This window comes from Mixophyes fleayi, chromosome 1, assembly GCF_038048845.1.
Source record: "Mixophyes fleayi isolate aMixFle1 chromosome 1, aMixFle1.hap1, whole genome shotgun sequence".
NCBI classification, from domain to species: domain Eukaryota; kingdom Metazoa; phylum Chordata; class Amphibia; order Anura; family Limnodynastidae; genus Mixophyes; species Mixophyes fleayi.
Window position 1 is genome coordinate 343,039,644 of NC_134402.1, and position 19,052 is coordinate 343,058,695.

The 19,052-nt window shown below is 40.0% G+C and overlaps 1 protein-coding gene across 1 annotated transcript; it reads left to right on the top strand.

The window, feature by feature from the left end:
- The first annotated feature begins 422 nt into the window (after window positions 1–422).
- Window positions 423–18,070, top strand: LOC142161354 (serine/threonine-protein phosphatase PGAM5, mitochondrial-like). Its single transcript, XM_075216892.1, has 6 exons — window positions 423–603; window positions 4,366–4,538; window positions 4,941–5,066; window positions 15,403–15,488; window positions 16,269–16,399; window positions 17,236–18,070. Exons 1-6 carry the CDS (start codon window positions 449–451, stop codon window positions 17,384–17,386), a joined length of 822 nt encoding a protein of 273 aa, XP_075072993.1. The 5' UTR covers window positions 423–448; the 3' UTR covers window positions 17,387–18,070.
- Window positions 18,071–19,052: the final 982 nt, after the last annotated feature.

Consider the following 19,052-nt stretch of genomic DNA (forward strand, 5'->3'; position numbering starts at 1 on the left):
GCCCCCAGCATGGTAAATTATTGGTTAACTGCATTTCTGCAATTTGCAGTGATGCATAGTGATTGTCACCGCAATATCTTACTAAACAGACCCCTAAATGTAGTCAAGTTTGGCAACTGTTGTTTCAGTCCTTCTGAAAGTTACAAAAATGGTAAAAGCAAACCTCAGCATATACACAGCCGAAGGGAAAGTATAGCATTTTTAGAAAATGATGGGAACAGTTACATCCAAGAATTTTCCTGTATAAGGTGAAAAAACGCAATTTCTCTGACGTATGAGAATACTTTAGCCTTGTGCGGTAAATAATATATAAGTGGATTGCTGAATCTCATCAACCGGGTCCACCGATAGAGGAACGATAGTTCCCAGCATGCCCCGGGTATCCCGGCAGTATATAAAGCGCCGTGAGGGAGAGTTTCCAGTATGTGCTTCAAATAGAACGTTGAAGATGTTTCTCCGCAGAGTGATCGTGGCCGGGGGAGCTGCTGCTGCTTCTGCCCTTCTCACCGCTGCGGTTGTGGGGAAGGTCGGGGATGACTCCAATACATCTATCGGCTCTTGGCCGCCTGTCTTCACCGCGCGCTGGGACCATAACTGGGACTGGTGAGTGTTTGGGTGTGAACACATGAGAACTAATTCAGACTGATGTGGCTTCATTTGTTTGATATTAAACCATTTGAAGGGTTTATTAAATTAGTAAACACACAAAATCAAATCCCATGTATGTGAAAGTAACTTCAGACTTCCTTAAATGATTCTTGTAACGGTGTTTGAAGACTCCAACGTACCTGGGGCATGCCACAATCAAGTTCAGAAAAGTCACTATCGACCCCAATGCTGGGAAACTGATAAAAATTTGTTTAATAGAAAATTTGTTCGCTTTTTTTTTTTTCTTTTAACTTTGAACTGGAAAGTTGCCTTTCAGCACCTATTGGGGCACATTTATCATTATTCACATAAAGTGAAAAGTAGTTTTCAATCCTTATCGCAATGATAAGGATTAAACTACTTCTCGCATTTATGTACAGCCGTGCAGAGAAACAGCAGTTCTGAAAAACTGCTGTTTCAGTGATAAAAAAAACAAAACATACTTACCCCCTCTTTGGAAGCGCTGTCTTCGGGTCTTCTCTTCACTCTTCAAGTGTGCATGTCCAGTTCCAAGAACTGGACATGCGCACACAGATCCCCTCTCTGTCTCTGCAACGATAGTTGCAGAGAGAGAGCGCTAAGTGACAGGGAGGGATCATGTGATCCCTCCACACATGCGCTGTACAGCTCTGCTCTCCGGAGCAGAGCTGACAGCATTAGATTTCCTCAATTCGGATGATGTACGCCAGCTGCAGCTGGCGTACATTAACATGGCAAGTTCCCGAAAAAAACATTTTTTCGGGACTTGTTAGATTGCGGCCAGGAGCAGTCACCATTCTGTTGAATGGTGACTGCTCCCAAAAACGAAGAAGAATGCAAAGCAGCAGATATCCATGATATCTGCTGCGATGCACCCTTAATAAATTTGCGGAGGACACTGTGGGACCCTAATTACCCGTTAAAAGCACTATCGTGCTTTATTAAATATGCCCCTTAATTGTATCAACTTTTGTACCCATAATTGATCAGAGACCTACTTAGGGGCACATTTATCATTCATCGGCAGAAATGAGAAATAGTTATCAATCCTTATCGCATGGATAAGGATTGATCTATTTCTCAAATTTATTAAAAATGGAACACAGAAACGGCAGTTCCGAAAAACTGCTGTTTCTGTGATAAAAAAAAAATCATACTTACCCCATACTTACCTCTAGGATCTCCTTCACGTCATCTTCGTTCCTCTTCTTCTTTCCATTGCGCATGTGCAGTTCCACAAAGATCCCGGTCTGTCTGCAATTCTGCGAGTGAGTGACAGGGAGGGATCATGTGATCCCTCCACACATGCACTGTCCAGTTCTGCTCTTCGGAGCAGAGCTGACAGCATTGGGTTTTTTCATTTCTGATAATGTACGCCAGCTTCAGCTGGCGTACATTATCAAGACAAGTTTCCGAAAATGTTTTTTCGGAACTTGTTAGATTGCAGCTGGGAGCAGTCACCATACTGTTGAATGGTGACTGCTCCCAAAAACGAAGAGGAATGCAAAGCAGCAGATATCCATGATATCTGCTGCGATGCACCCTTAATAAATTTACGGAGGCACCTTAATTACTCGGTAAAAGCACTATCGTGCTTTCTTAAATATGCCCCAAAGATCTGCAATTTCAATGACAGATGCACATTTTATAAAGCCTTATACTCACACTGTGCTACTGGTTCTCCAACTTGCCTTAAGACCTAGCTTGTTGTGGCTATTTTATGAATATCCTCAAGAGCACAGACCTACTTACTGAAGTCAAAACCTTTGACACAATCTGTGTAGTTGAGGAGATCTACAATAATGGATAGTTTAATCTAGAGGACTGGGCTGAGGACTGCTGCAGGGCCAGTTAGACAAAGTGGGCTCTGGGCAGGAATCAAGGTAAAGACCATAACCAGAAGATTTGTCTTCTGGTGGCAAGCCCATAGTTGCTTAAGAGGCACTTATTTGTTCTGCATAATGCCTTTAATACCTGCTCAACTCTCCTTTTTGTTCTTTAGACATGGGCTTTACAGTTATGTGCTGTAAAAAAAACACTGCACAGGCATGGTATATAACTTCTGCACTGTGTTTAGTAAAAGTGCTTGCGGTGTTTATAAGATACTGTATAGCTTCATCCTGTATCTGCTGATCACCCCAGGTGCAGAAGAACGCCACTGGGTCAATTTTTTTTTTTTTTTTTTTTTTTTTTACCTCAAGTGCTAATTCAGTTGTAACTGGAGCTGGTATGTTGGTGCAAACAAACAGTTGCTGTAAAAATGAATATTGTGCCATACTGGGACACTCGATTAATAAAATAAATTTTTAAAAGTAAAAGTTCTGACTTTTCCTTAAACTAAAGTTATCAATATTTGTGTAATTAGGAGAACATGTTTAAGAAATTAATGGTTGTGGGTGAGGTTTTTTCTTATTACTGTGTTTCTTGGGATATAAAATATGAAAAAAATCCAATTACCTTTAATAAAGTGTTGCAAAGTGACCACAATCATTGATTGGCAAATACTCAATGTAGCTAGATACCCTTGGTGCAATTGTAACTGGAAAAGTGTGATGTGTAAAAACTCTACTACACTAACTTTTTTTTGCCTGTTTCCATAAAATTGAGTGCATCTGTTCTAGAGAATACTTCATTTGGCAATATATATACTCTACTTTACTTTAATTTTAACATGAAAACTAAGGGGTATATTATGAATCATGTGTTAAACACCCTCAATCTCATTCCCTTTTGTAAAGGTAAGGAATGAAATATTGTTACTATTTATTAAAACTCTTCACTAGGAACAGCAGTCATGAGAACTGCTGGTCTTGTGAAGATCTGTCATGTCCTCTATGGTGACTATTGCAAAGTTGCCACTTATGTTATAGTGACCAAAGGGGAGAGCAGGTAAGTTGCCGTGAGGGATCCTGAGATTTCTCTACCGCAGTAATCTCGCCATGGGCTTCAATGGCTAATGCCAGCTTTAGCCATCGGGTACATTTTTCCAAGAATATTTGATTTTCAGAACTTGTTAAATGGTGTAAAATAGCAGTCCCCATAGAAAACTATGGGGACTGTTTTTGCTTTCAGAGATAGCAGCAGATATCTCTATCTGCTGTGAGTCCTAAATTAACAGGTTACTTAAATATGCAGCTATCCCCTGAAAACCACTGTTTTGGGGGGATTTTAAAGAAAAATGTGATAAATGGGTTCCATAAGACTTTTTTACTCTGCTCCCATCTTCCTTTGAGTATCTGTGATAAAGAAACCTATGCTACCTGGGTACATTCAACTAAAATACATCTGGAGGTATAATGCAGTGTCCTAGTTGAAATTGGATATTCTGGGAGAGAAACATGTGAGATGGGCAAAGGATACTTTACTAGATTCCTGGATTTGCGTACTTTGGTTTAGGACACTCTTAAGACTGACTGCCTCAGAGCTAATGGTTACTTCTACCTATAAAGTGTAAATATTGTAGGTTTAATCAACTACTCTGTGTAATGAAGCTCCAAGTTCCATTTGGTTAAATGGTATTTTAACTGATTAAACACTTAATATTGGTGGTGTCCTAACAAAATTTACTCTATTAATCCGAAGTCTTCCAGGTTGCATCTAGTATAACATGTAAGGTCTCCAAGCCCTTATTCCTGTCTACTGACCAGCATGTTGGTTAAATAAAGCATTCTTCTGAACCCCTTATGTGACTGTTGTAGATGTATTTTGGTGTTGTAGTAAAATATTCTCCCCTTCTAGCCGTGAACCAGTGTCCCTAATAAACATGGCTAAAGTCGCAGGAGAATCTGATGAGCTGGAGTTACAGTTAAGGAAGTACAAGGCTAAAGCTACTCGCCACATTTTCCTGATTCGACACGGACAGTACAACAAGCGTGGAAAATCTGACCGTACGAAGGTCCTCACTGACACAGGTATGCTGGATGTTGGTTAACCAACAATCAAGAGCTGCAACTACCCTATACTTTATGGTAGACCCAATTCTGCAACCAGCATACTATAGGTGCTAAGTAATTGCTGTTTCCTGCTTTTCTCTATCACATGGGTGTAACCCATTCATCAGGTACCAAAGGGAGCTAACTGGATACTTTTGTCAACATCAACTGATTGTGGTATTGGAGAGCAATGACTACCACTTTTTTTTTGTTTTCTAAGTAGGCTGCATGGGATAGTGGCTATAAATGACACCAACCTGTAAAGGGATATCATTTGTTGGTCATAGTAGTTCTTGAGGTAGTTTTGACAGCCTTACTAAGTGAACATGCATTTTAACGGTCTACCCTATGTCCTTTGGTAAAACCTTTGTGTACTTGAAGGTAAACATCAAACAGAACTAACTGGACAGCGCCTGGCAGATCTGGGTTATCCGTATGATAAGATTATTTACTCCACTTTGACCAGGGCCAGAGAGACTATGGAAATGATCAGCAAATCCCTACCAGGTGAGCCCTTCATGCAGACAAAACCGATTACACTTGTGGATTACACTGTCTACTATTAACTAGAGATGAGCATTTTGGTTTTGCAGAAATCCAACAGACCAGAATTATAGGGCTCAGAGTTGAACAATCATGACTGTTTCTTGCATCAAATTTGGATCTAAAATTGAGGCAAAATGTAACTTCTGATAAAGTGCTGGCTCTTGTGAGTTTTGGATTGATATTTTCTATATATAGCCCTCCCCCTGTTCTCATCTGCTATTTTAGGAGTGTTGACATGTGGGTAGGACGTCTGCTGCAATTCTGTATTCAAAACCTTGCTTATAGAGGGTTGGACAGGGTGAAACAAGGAACTCTTATATTGCAATAGCTGTGATTTTAATGCCCATATCTTAAGATTGTATTAAAGATCAGTCTGCTGGCATTGTGTTGCTCGATTGGGTGTGAGTGAAGAGTAGACAAGCAGTGGCTACTGGTTGTAATAGTATATTAGTAAACTAATTGGGGACAATCTTTCTTGCTTTTAAATTCAATGCTTAAATTTGAAGACAGTTGTATTGGGGTCAGTATTAGTGACATCTGAACTATTTAGTGGAGAAAAAGCAGCGTGCTGTATGACTGAGCAGCACCAAAAAATGTTTGTTGCCTTTAAAATCCCAAGTGTTTCAATCGGAATGCAATTGTTTAAGGGGTGCTTCAGTGACATTTTTACTACAAAGTGGGCATAAAACCAGGTGTTCTGTGACTGACATTGGTGTGTTTCTCTGTGAAACCAGCAACTGACCTCTGCTTTCTGTTGAGGGGGGTAAAACTCAGATATGTCATAGCAAAAAAATAAAAAAATGGCTCACCCTGCTAAGACTCCTCAGGAATCCTCATTGCTGATAACTGAGAACACTGAGTGTATTCAGTCTAGGTGAATTTCAACTAGAGATGGTCACTGACTCCCGTGTTTTGGTTTTGGATCTGGATTACCGTCGTGTTTTGGTTTTGCAAAACCGCCATTGCGTGTTTTGGTTTTGGTTTTGTTTTGCTATTTCTTTGGAAAATCCATGTTTTTGGGCCTAAATTAACCCAATTTAGTGCTCCAACTGTTTTAGAGACAAGTAATCTAATTGTTGAGGTAATAAATCATCCAAAAAAACAGTTATAATTCTTCGTTGGTAGGCCTATTCTACACACAAAACAGATTGTCTTCCTCTCCATCTATGCATATTGGCAATGCAGCCATCGTCTTTGAATGTATATTACACCCTACACTTATAGTTAAATATGTAAAGAAATGGAAAAAGCCAGTTTGGTTTCTGTCTCTCTAGGCCCCCCTCCACTTGTATAAAATACCCAAAAATTCAGCCATTATAGACTGTACAATATTATGAAAAATGGACAAAGCCAGTTTAGGGTCACTCTGTCTATGACACCCTACCCTTAAGGATAAATTGCCCTTACAGCAGCCTTTCAAGATGGTATGTGATATGGAAATGCCACAAGTCCCTTTCCTCTTTGGGGGTAGATTGCACCCTACACTTACATAGAAAGTTTTAAAAAGATGTTATCGGCATCATCTTCAGCTTAATCCTCACCCTCATCAGTGTGTACGTCATCACAGACTATCAATTCATCGCCGCTTGAATCCGCCATTAGAGAACAGTCAGTGCTTGGATGTCTTGGATGGTGAAGGCCTTCCTCGTGGAAGATGTAGTTCATTTTTATAAACATAATTTTCTCCACATTGTTGGGAACTAACCTTCTACGGCGATCACTGACTAAGTTCCCTGCTGTGCTGAACACTCATTCAGAGTACACACTGGAGGGTGGGCAGCTTAGGTATTGCAAAGCAAGTTTGTACATGGGTTTCCAAATGGCCTGCTTTTCTTCCCAGTAAGGAAAGGGACTGTCTGACATTTCCATATCAACTACCTCTTGAAAGTAATCCTCCACCATCCTTTGCATGTTTATACTCATATTGGATGGAGTTATGGGCAAAGTGACACATTTTTTTGAAAAATCCTTCAAACCAGCCCAGATGTTAAATTGTTCTGGTCTGCCCCCTGTGTCTTCCCTGCTTCTTTTTTGGAAATTTAATTTTTTACGAGCAGCAACAGCTTGAGAAAGTGAAGGAGGACACGTCGTCAAGCCGAGGCCCAGTTCAGCGGCCAACTTGCTGAGCAATAGCTCCTTGCAAAAGTTCACATCTCGCTCATTTACAAGTAAAGACTCAATGTAGGTTTTAAACCTTGGATCAAGCACAGTGGCCAAAACGTACTGATCCGAGTTCAAGATCTTAATTCGCTTCACAATGATCCTCGAGTTATTAAGTACTTAATCGACAAGGCCAACATACTTTGCTGAATTGCTTGCTTTCAGCTCCTCCATTTTCTCAAGCTGCTTTTCCAATAGTCTAATTAAAGGAATGACTTGGCTCAAACTAGCAGAGTCTGCACTGACCTCACATGTCACAACTTCAAATGGTTTCAGCACCTTGCACAGCACTGAAAGGATTCCCCACTGTGCAAGAGTGAAATACATCCCCCCTCCTTTCCCAATGTCATGGCTTGTGCAATATGCTTGGATGGCTTTGCGCTGTTCCTCCATCCTCTGAAGCATGTACAGGGTGGAATTCCACCGAGTTACCACCTCTTGCTTAAGTTGGTGGCAGGGCAAGTTAAACTGCTCTTGGAGCTGCTGTAATCTCCTACATGCTGTGGCTGAATGCCTGAAATGGCCTGAAATTTTACGGGCCACCGAAAGCATCTCCTGCACCTCACGGTTATTTCGTAGGAAGCTCTGCACCACCAAGTTGATGGTGTGAGCAAAACAGGGAATATGTTGGAAATCACCCAGCTGTAATGCTCGCACTATATTGTTGGCGTTATCTGAAATGACATACCCTGGGGAGAGTCCGAGTTGTATAAGCCATGCATCAATCACATCTCTCAGTTTGCGTAACAAATTGTCAGCCGTATGCCTGTCAGTGAAGCCGGTGATACAAAGAGTGGCCTGCCTGTGACAAATGTTACGTAGTGGTGTACATGCTGCTGCTGTTCCTGCTGGTGAAGGTGAATGACCAACCCAGTGGGCTGTCAGTCATATAGTCTTTGGTTTGGCCACTTCCACTTGTCCACATATCTGTGGTTAAGTGAACAGTGGGCAGAATGGCATTTTTCAGCGCAATCTCTACATTTTTACACACTGTTTGGTATAGTTGTGGAATAGCTTTACGGGAGAAATGGTGTCGCGATGGAATTCTGTAACGCGGACACAAAACCTCAATTAACTGTGAAAAACCAGCTGCGTTTATTGTGGAGATTGGACGCAGATCTAACACTAACATTGCAGCCATGGCGTCTGTGATTCGCTTGGCGACTGGGTGACTGCTGTCATATTTGCTTCCCCTCGCAAATGATTGTTTCACAGTTAATTGCTGAAATGTAGGACTGCTCATTTTATTCACCTGCCTCTGGGATGACGATTCACCCGCAGCAGCAACAGCAGCAGCAGGACTAACGCTTTCTTCAGAGGAATCAATAATAGTGCCGGAGTCATCCAGCCTTAAGTGGGATGCCGGGCTAACTCCAAGCGCTACTGAGGATATTGATGAGGATGGTGTGGTGGGTGTATTTTGTAGCCGTCGGTGAGCGGAGGGTCTTAGCTGATGAGGGAGTGCTTGTATTCTTTTGGGAAGAACTTTCAGCTTTTCCCAACACTTTGCCATGAACTCTCGTTAAATGGCGTAACATAGACGAGGTTCCAAGATGGTTAAGGTCCCTCCCTTGACTGACTGTGGTTTGACATACACTACAAATGGCTATACAATTGTTGTCTGGATTTGGGTAGAAATAATTCCACACAAGTGGATTTTTTTGTTTTATGCCCAGGCATGACAATGGCCTTTTTCTTGTCACGTGCCAGAACTGCTGCCACTGGTGCAGGACTTACACAAACAACCTCATCCTCATCAACATCCTCATTAGCGCCCTCGTCGCCTACACAAATCTCCCCCTCATCCTCTTCTAATTCCAAAGTGGCATCCTCAATTTGGGTATCACCGGCTACACTCGGGCTATTAAGGCACACATCAGCAGAATGCTCACGATTAGACATCCCACTGTTGGATGGACTCTCCACAGGGATTGTTGTCATTTGTGAATCAGTGCAAATATTCTCCTGTAATGCCTCACTGTTATCTTGCAGCTCTGCTTTGACGCGTAACAGTAGTTGTGCACCAATTGTAGGCTGGGTAACTTTTTGGGATCTGCCACTAATAGCCAAAGGTGAAGGCCTCATTCTCTCTTTGCCACTGCGTGTGTAGAATGGCATGCTTGCAATTTTTTTTTTATCGTCACTTAACTTTTGCTCAGTTACACTTCTTTTTCGCTTCAATACAGTAAATTTTTTTTTTGTTTTTTGCACTAATTTGAAAACACTGTTGTTTGACATCGCCTTGGCCAGATGACGTACTGGGAACACTAACATCAGGACTGGTGACAGAACCTGGTTGCTCATTCAGAACATATGTGGACTGCTTTGAATCCATTCTGAGCGCAAACCACTGGGGAGTGCTAAAAATGATTTAGTAGATACTGCTGACAGAAATGACTTTTGACAGCCAGAAATATTAATGCCCAATTATGGGGGACACCCCAAAAGCGCTGGGGAGTGCCAAATATTAAGAAAAAATAATAAACCTCTATCCTCCCCTCTGCACTAGCGATTTTGGTTAGAGCAATTGCAAGAACAATATTGTATTCTCTGTCCCTGCTCTAATTAGCCTAATAATAAAGTTGAAGTATCGCGAGAACCGAGATCCGACGACGTCACAAATGACGTTCGGCCTCGATTTGGATTCGGACCGGGCGGGAGAGTACCGAGCTGCTCAGCTCGGTACTCGGATACCCAAAGTTCGGGTGGGTCCGGTTCTTGGAGAACCGGACCCGCCCATCTCTAATTTCAACACATACCATGCGTTGCACACATAATGAACTTGGTGCAGAGTTTCTTAAAAAAAAAACAAAAAACCGAGGTCTGAGACAGAAGTTTTACAGGCCAATCTCCAATAGAGGCTATTGCATGTAGAACATCCATTTGGATATGCCACCAGCTGAAGCAAGAGGTAGTAACAAGGTGGAATTCCACACTTTATATGCAACGGCAACAAGCCATGAGATGGGGGGGGGGGGGGGATACATTTTGCCTTACACCAGCACACTGGAGAATCCTTTCTGTCTTATGCAAGCTACGCAAACGATGAAATTGTAACAAATTAAGTTCAACCTGGTTCAATTCAAGTTGATGTGTAGGTCTTGAGCTATTACTTTAGTCAAGCAGTCAGTAAGACTTGTTTGACATGATGTCCCTCCAGTTTTTTTTTTTTGTTTTTTTTTTTGTTGTTCTGTTTTTTTTAGACGTCTCCATCAATTTCCCTACTACTGATGTAAGGCTCAGTGGTCAGTATTTGCTTCCCTCTTCTTTGCTTCCACTCTTGTGCAGTGGGACTACATTTGCTCTCTTCCAGTCCTCTGGAATTGCTGTTGTAGCTAATGACTGGCTGAATAATTCTGTTTATGGTGTTTGCCAGCGCCCTTTCAAGCTGTTCTAGTATTCCTGGAGGTATCTCATCTGGCACCTTTTCTGTAAATGTTCTTGTAGCTACCTTGTTTTTATGAATATACTTGCAACTTAACTGTGGCCCCTTCCCCTCTTTTTGTAGTGAGCACTGAGCAAAAATAATTAAGGAATTCTGACATCTATGTTGGTCTTGTAGATAAAGTTTTTTTTATTCACTTCACCAGGACCCAAAGGTTTGGAACTTCTTGAGATTGGATCACTGCATTTGGCAACCATGCTTGATCCTAGGTTTAATTCATGTAATGCTATCTTTCCAACTGATGCAAGTCACAGATGGCACATGCCCTTACGTCGCCTTCTCCTACAAATACCACTACCAGAAAACTTCCCTTTTTTGATGGTCAAAATGGCCCACCAATGGGAAATGTTGACATCTGGTTAGACTTAAAAGAAATAACTGAATATATTGACATCTCTACCATGTCTCAAACTAATAGTTTATTAGAAGAATGGTGCAAGATTACTTTAATGATGTACAAATAAACATCTTTAACAGTCCCTTTGAGTTTTGGGAGGGAAAAAAGGCAATTTGGGGCCCCTTGTACAAACTAGTGTGAGATGAAGTGGGATCCCACAGGACTGGACATATTAATCACCTGTAACAGTTGAATATAATTTTTAATCCTTAATCCTTGGCCCAGTCTAAGTATACACACCAGAGCATAAGTGTATTAAATGTGGCATTTCATGTTGGGTACATTTTGCTCTTAATATTACTTACAATATTTAATGTGTTACAAATATAGACTGTTGCCATATTGTGTAAAAATAGCAGGACAGCAAATGACTTGCTTAAGTCAATTGCCATTATTTTAAATGTCCATTGTTATGAGGTGTCTTGGACATTCTGGTTATATTAGTAATCAGCCAGATCCGAGTGACTGCTAAAATAGCTGGCAACCCAAGTTAATTATCTAGATCAACACGTAATCTGAGAGGGTCAGATGTGCAGTGTTTGTACAGTACTATATTGCCTGAAATAGGAAATGTTTTACATTGATACAAATTATCTCAGACTTGGGTTGTGAAATGCTGCAGATACAATGTGTCAATTGTCTTACTGTTTCACGCAAGCATGAAGTGTTGTGATGTTCCCTGATGTAATATTTTAATCCCACTGTATAATCAAGGTAAGACACCAGAGATGATTAACACTTAAATTATTTAAGTGTCCACTGATAGACCCCTGCTAAAAGGGGGTGGATTTGGACATCTTGACCCATCTCGATGGGTCTAGATAGCCAGGAATATAAAGAGCAGAATGTCAATGGATTAATTCATCTTAGAGGATCCTGTTGTATGTAACACCAGCAGAAACTACTCTGGGCTAGGCATCGTAGTGCCACCTACCGGGACAGGGACTGCGTGGTTTCCTTGGTGTACTTAAGCGTCCTACCCTCCAGTGTATACTTGGAAAAGAGTGTTTAGCACTGCTGGGAACATTGAGTTCTCATCTGAGGAGGCTACTTCCTGAAAATGTAGAAACTTGTGTTCACCAAAATAAACTACAATGATCTTGACACTGGTGATGTCAACATAGAGGAAGATGACTACATGTATATTAGTAAATTGTTCAAATCCTATCTGTTCTCCAGTTTATACCAGGAACCAAAATTATCTTTTGTGGGGGCCCAAACAAATCAAGCACTTGAGTAACAAAAGTCAGTTTAAAAAACAAAGCACTCCTGCAACAAGGACAAACATTCTTGTGGCTGAAGTGCTTGGTTTGTTAAGCTATGTGCATGTCCTTTTAACATATGGGTGGGTCCAAGGACAACTGTCTTGCACAATTTTACATTGTGGCCTTGATATAGCATTTTTGTAAAATGTTATGACAGTTCAACACCAAGTCAACAGTTCAGGCGTCAACAGTATTATATGGATAAGGTTGGGGATACTACCTAATACTGTATGTCATTGTCTTTCAAACCCTGTCTATATTAGGATGTCTACTATATAAATGTTGATCATGTAACCATCAAACATGTTTATCACACCTAGATGGGGGGCCCAAGGACAATTGCATCTTGCATTATTTACACTATGACCTTGGTGTAAAATGTCTAATGAGCTCTGAATAAAGTCTTCACTTTCCATGATGCATGCTGTTGAACATTAAAAATATTGTTCATGGTCTTCCTCTCTGCTTTTCTTCTGGTTGCAGCCCACCTTCATCTACTTGTCTAAAGTGACTACCTATTAGCCAGTGCTTTGCCACTAAATTTAATGGGGATTGTGGCATGCTTTATACACAACTTTGTTATTCAGGATTTCTTAGAGGTCAGTGCAGGGTAGGCTGTCTGTGGCCCATACAACTTCTGGGCATTTTCAGCAACCACAGGTAGATCATTGCCACAGCTTAAATACCTGCCATACCACCAACTGGAATAAGATGGTAACGAGGAGGCATTCCCCACATGCCCACTGCTGTGCACTGTTTCTTAAGGATTTATCTTATTAAACTGCCATGTATTTGTGCTGCTGTTCTGTCACTAGTTTTAGCCAGCCAGCTCTCAGCAGCCTTTGGCCCAAATCGGAAGACTGGAAATGAATGTTAATGATATAAATAGTAATGTTGGAACAAAAGAGCTCCATCACTTTATTTTTTAAAAATGGAAAAAAAAAACTGTTACAACTTTGAATTAAATCCAAAACCAACAAATCCAAAACCAACATGAGGAGTTTTAGAACAAAACCAAAGTGTTCTGCGCACATCTACCTATTAAGGTATTAGAAGTACATCTTAAAGCTTAATTATCCAGCAATTAGGCAATAACATCTTGTGACAGCAAATGATAAATTCATTAAAATGTGAATATAACACCAGCCTTGGATGTAAAATCAATTATATCTGCTCATAGCATACATTCCCTCACACACCACCACTAATGCGGATTTCCTCAGAGGTATAATGGGTTGACCTACTGGATAAACTCTAATCACAGCAAATCCAAAGACACAGATCTAGCATGTGTGGTATATGACCCCAACTAGTCAGATCAGGGCTCATTTTAGATATTTAGTTAATATTAGAATAAATATTGTCCTGTAACTGTTTTACAACAGTTACTTGTAGACATCAATTTACATATAGGAGATATGGTATGTTGTAGTGGACTACAGAATATCCATATCCCACCCTTTCCAGATTCACTAGTCTGGCAACTGGAAATGGGTTTCACTGTAGATAAGATTTTCCAAATCATGCATGTAAACTCAAAGTACCACATCGGTATTTGCTCACAGAAAATACCTTGGTGTGTAAAACAATATATCTGGGCTATCTAAAGAATTGACACCTAGGGGCATATTCAATTGACTGCAGGATCGCAGAAAAGCCCACGCTCCAAAAATATTACCATTAATACAGTAATCCTGTGCATAAAAACTGTTAATACAGTAATTTACTCGCTAGATTTCAGCTCCCTGCGCAATGTTACCGTATTAACAGTAATATTTTTAGAGCGCAGGATTTTCGGCAATCCCACCGTCCATTGAATATGCCCATTAAAGTCTTATACTTATTGTTTGGAATGATGTTTGAGTTCCACTTTGCACTGGGCAGCCCTGAGACCTTATGATTCACTGTACTAATGTACTGCATCTAGGACCTCCTGATACTACTGTCAGATTTTTAATTCCATGATTTCCTACTGAGTAACTAGAGCATCCCAATCTGGATATTTTCCCATTATGTGTTCAGAACACCAATCCAGGGTCATTTTAATAAACATTTTAGTACTTGTGATGCCTCATCAGGGGTTCAATTAATGGGATACACAAAATGTATCTCTAGTATGGAGGTACTGTATTGCAACTATTATATAGGAATGTATATCTTTTGGTTTTTACAGTGAACTGCAAATGGGATCGACCTATGGACACTGCATATCCCTCAGCCCTCTTCTAAAGTGAAATGGGGAGGGGGGATGAGAGGCTGCCTAGTTTGTACCTTTTGTCAAAATCTTAATTAAACTGTCCTGAATGGTAAAATGTGATATGTTCACTTAAATTTAACTCTAGGTTGGGAAACACTAGTTGGTGTACACATTTGAAGCATAGTCAAATTATAAAAGCATGTGATGACCAACAAATTTACCATTATTCAAAAGCAACAAATACTCATTTTTTTGGGGGAGGAATTCTATTTGAGGGACTACAAAAATTTCAGGTTTTGCATAAAAATCTGTAGTTTTAATGGACTTGTGTAAATGGTGAACCTTTAGTCTTTTAAACGGAAATGAACTTTTGAATGAGGCAACTTCAGGTGCATTTTGCTCTCTTCCAAGAACTATAAATAGCCAGTTTAATATCTAACTTTAGTTCAAGCCTTTATCGGGCTTGATACAAATGTTTGCTCAAAGCGGAAATAGAATGTAGATCAAGAGACACTCCAAGGTAGCTACCTCTGAGTGCCTCTTGATCGACATTCTTTTTCTGCTTTGATAAAACTTTAATATGTACTGAGTGCACTCCTCAAGCTATTGTATAATTTCTTTAGTATATTATGTATTTATTTAGAGGCAGCTGCTATACAAACCGATAAATATACCTAGTGCAGGTTTCCAACTTTTTTTTTGTTTGATACAAATGTCCTCATTCAATAGTTTTGTATTCTAATTTAGAGGCCTTTCACTTATATTTAAAATGTATATGCATAACATGTTTCAAAATTCCCACATTGTATCTGTCCTTTTTTTTTTTTTATCAGATGTTCCTAAATTTGGTTCGGATTTGCTGCGGGAAGGATCGCCCATTCAGCCAGATCCTGCATCAGACTGGAAGCCCAGTGTTGTGGTAAGACTGTTGCTGCAGTAAGATGGGACCATTCATGCATCTAATATTGGGGTAAAGGCTTGTGTTCCTGTAGTTCAAATGACAAGCTGCTGATGCACAACAATTAACATGATACAAGATCACTTGCTTTAATGCAGTTATTACTACACAATACAGGTGCTATCAGACTGTTATAACCAAAGATCTTTAAGAAATTCTCTTGTTCCCTTTGCTTGTTAGTTGGAAACCATTGCCAAGTAAGCGCCACATGGCTGACATCTGAAGTAAGGGGCTCCTGAACACTCTGGCTCATTCTATTGGCTCGTGTGTAGGCCTGGCCAACGTGTACAAGTTTTGCCAGCTGATAGCTGCCAGGGCATGTTGAGTCTTGTAGCTTCAAAACACCTGGAGAGCCACAGGTTGGCAAGACCATTAATCTACCCCCCCCCCCCCCTCCACCTACCCAGTAAGATCTTGCTAATCATTGCTGGCCCAGAAAACAGCTCTGCTTCCAGTAGTAGTCCTTATCAGCTACCATAAGCAGAGCATGATGCACTTGTAGTGCAAACTTAAGAATGCCAAGTCCCTGAACAACCCCCTCATGAGGGGCCTGAATTGTGGACTGAATGACTAGAATGAAGTGCCTTTAAGTGCAGGTCTGTTTCAGTAAATAACAAGTTGTTAATAACTAGTACATTAAAGTTACAAGTATTGCATCTCCCTTCCCCACACTGTATAGTAAAATTAACACTATTACATGTGTGCATTTTGATTCTAACTTTTGAAACACATTTCCCTCAGTACTATACAGATGGCACACGCATTGAAGCTGCATTCAGGAATTGCATCCATCGTGCAGATCCTGAACAGAAAGAAGATAGCTATGAGATAATAGTTTGTCATGACAACGTAATCCGGTATATTGTATGCAGGTAATGCCAGATACATTCTGTTCTCTTAAAGGGGATGGTCACCTTTCTAAGGCTAGGTACACATTTTTTGTGCTATTTGGCCAATCAGCCAACATCCAACTGACCAGATATCGTGTTAGTGTATATAGTGACTTAGTCCTCCCAAAGTGCTGATCGTTTCATTTGGTTGGTCGTACTGTTTAATATTTTCCTACCAATCGTGTGTATGCACTCATGCTGCGATCTCCATAGAGTGTACAGAGTTGTGTTCTTTTCAGCCAATGCTAGCAATGAATGTCCCAGTGAATAAATGTTGAAGGAATAATTTGTTAGTTCTGCGACAGTTTTGTTTCAGAGTAACAAGCTAATGAAATTCGTTAGCGCATGTGTAGCTGTAACAAGGCACTTTAATGAGTGACAACAATGAATATTGTGCTGTCATTCTCATGACTAGAGGACCAGATGAAAAGCAGATTTCAAGGTAACTCTTCAGTGTGTACATATGAATTGCCAGACTGATTGGACCTTCAGTTGTAGGTACAATCATTTGAGAGAACAGGTCAGTCGGAAAATTCTTCAGTGTGCACCTATCCTAACTCCAGTGTACATAAGTCTTCTAAGCCTTCAAGATCTCTTAATGTAGCTTGCCTCTTCCCTTGTGAAGAGATGTTGGCACTTACAATGTCTACCTAGGATTCAGGTTATATTTGTATTACCTGCAGCTACAGATCCATAAAACTTGCAGTGTAGTGAGGTCTGACAGGCTCTGTAATCACTGCTTCAAGAAACTGCAGCTTAAAACTTAATGTGCTTTTTAATACTTTTAAACTTTGGAAAAATTATGCCTTTTTCTTTAGGGCACTACAGCTTCCCCCTCAAGCTTGGGATCGATTAAGTCTTCATCATGGCAGCATCAGTTACTTGGTGGTACATCCAAATGGCAATGTGTCTCTGAAAATGCTTGGTGAAAATGGCTTTATGCCTCCAGGTAAACTCAGCAATGCCTAATCCAGATAACTCTGCATTGCAGGCATATTGATAGTGATGACTGTATGGAAAGGCAAACTGACCTTCATCAACAATCATTATTTTGTACCTTGTAAGAATGCTTGAAGAAAAATGCTCCCATATATTCCATGGGCAACAGTGAAGATTAACAAATGCTTCTTATGGATAAGATGAAGTAATCTTGGGCTTTAGCTATGAAGTGTACAAATGTTTACGATTTGATTTGCAAAGTTTCTTAACAAATTATTTACATGGTACACCTTCCCCCTCCATAGCCTTAAAGTCTCTCTTAAACCCAACATTGAGTGCTAGAAAAATGGCTTCTATTCGATGAGGGTAAGAAGCATTTCAATAAGCAGCACACTTATTGAGCTATTAAAATATTTGGTACCAGCATGGAAACAGTCAGAAAATATTTTATCATATGTTAAATAACCTGAAAATATTACAGCTAAGTTGTTTGACACCTTACATTTTGTCTGTTATACTGCCAGTGACAGCGTTAGAACCGTGCTGTCTGGTCTTAGAGCAGACCTTCTGCACTTAGAAATATCTTGACAGTACTGGATATGATGGCTGTGTAGACACTTCACTGTTAAGGTCTGTAAACTTTAATGTTTTGTATTAAATCAAGATCTTTATGTAAATATTGTCATAAAAATAAATTGATGCAGTGAAAACAAATATGTGCTGTATACTGCGCTAGTAAGTCATGAGTATCTAATAAAATGTAACCAACAAGAACTATCAACAATTTGCTAATAAAAAAAATATACCATAGTTCTTTTGATTCTAGGAAAATATCAATTGTAAGAATGAGTCCTTTGAATTAAAACTCAAGATGTGCCCACATGTTTAGAGACCTTTATTTGTCAGAGGGAAATAGGTTCATTTTAGTCCTGAAGCAATACAGTAACGCAACTCTCTCAGTTCCATGGTGAGAAAATGGCTCAAACACAATTTGTATAGAGTTGTGGTGTAATCCTCTGTATTAAATCTTTTATGTGCCATGTGAATATTAAAAAAAACAAAGTGCAACACATCACACCATAATAGGATTTTACAAAATAAAATGTGTAAATGAAACATAATAGAGGTCGCAAAGGGAAAGAAACGCATACGAGATTTAAATGTCAAATACAGGCACAAATTTAATTGGTGCATTTGCTATGATTGTTTACATTAAAAGGGTTAGTAATTGGGCCTTTTAATGTAAACACAATGCTTCGAAAGTTTCAGATGGTTTTGTGTCTAAATATAATCCTTTCCTCACTATTGTGGCTTTACTCAAATACCAAGGGATGTATTTACTAAACTGGGTTTGAGTGAGAAAGTGGAGATCTTGCCTATAGCAACCAGATTCTAGTTGTCATTTTGTAGAATGTACTGATTGGTTGCTATAGGCAACATCACTCTTTCAAACCCAGTTTAGTTAATGTATTAAAGTCCGTTTTTTTGCAACTCGGCGAGTTGACAGCTAAAATTTAAGGCGGTGCTGGCTTATAAAGGAAAGTTTACCTTTACAAGCCAGCGCCGCTTTAAATTTTGGCTGTCAACTCGCCGAGTCCCGGCGAGTTGAAAAAAACCAGACTTATACATTTACCCCCAAATCTTATTTTCCTGCAATGTTCTAATTACATCAGGGTGGAGGCTTGTGAACATAACC

Excerpts from the sequence above, each read along its gene's own strand:
- LOC142161354 (XM_075216892.1), top strand. The coding sequence starts at position 449 with ATGTTTCTCCGCAGAGTGATCGTGGCCGGGGGAGCTGCTGCTGCTTCT. Across the intron at positions 4,539-4,940 it reads GAAGGTCCTCACTGACACAG|GTAAACATCAAACAGAACTA; the intron begins GTATGCTGGATG and ends GTGTACTTGAAG. Across the intron at positions 16,400-17,235 it reads ATCCGGTATATTGTATGCAG|GGCACTACAGCTTCCCCCTC; the intron begins GTAATGCCAGAT and ends CTTTTTCTTTAG.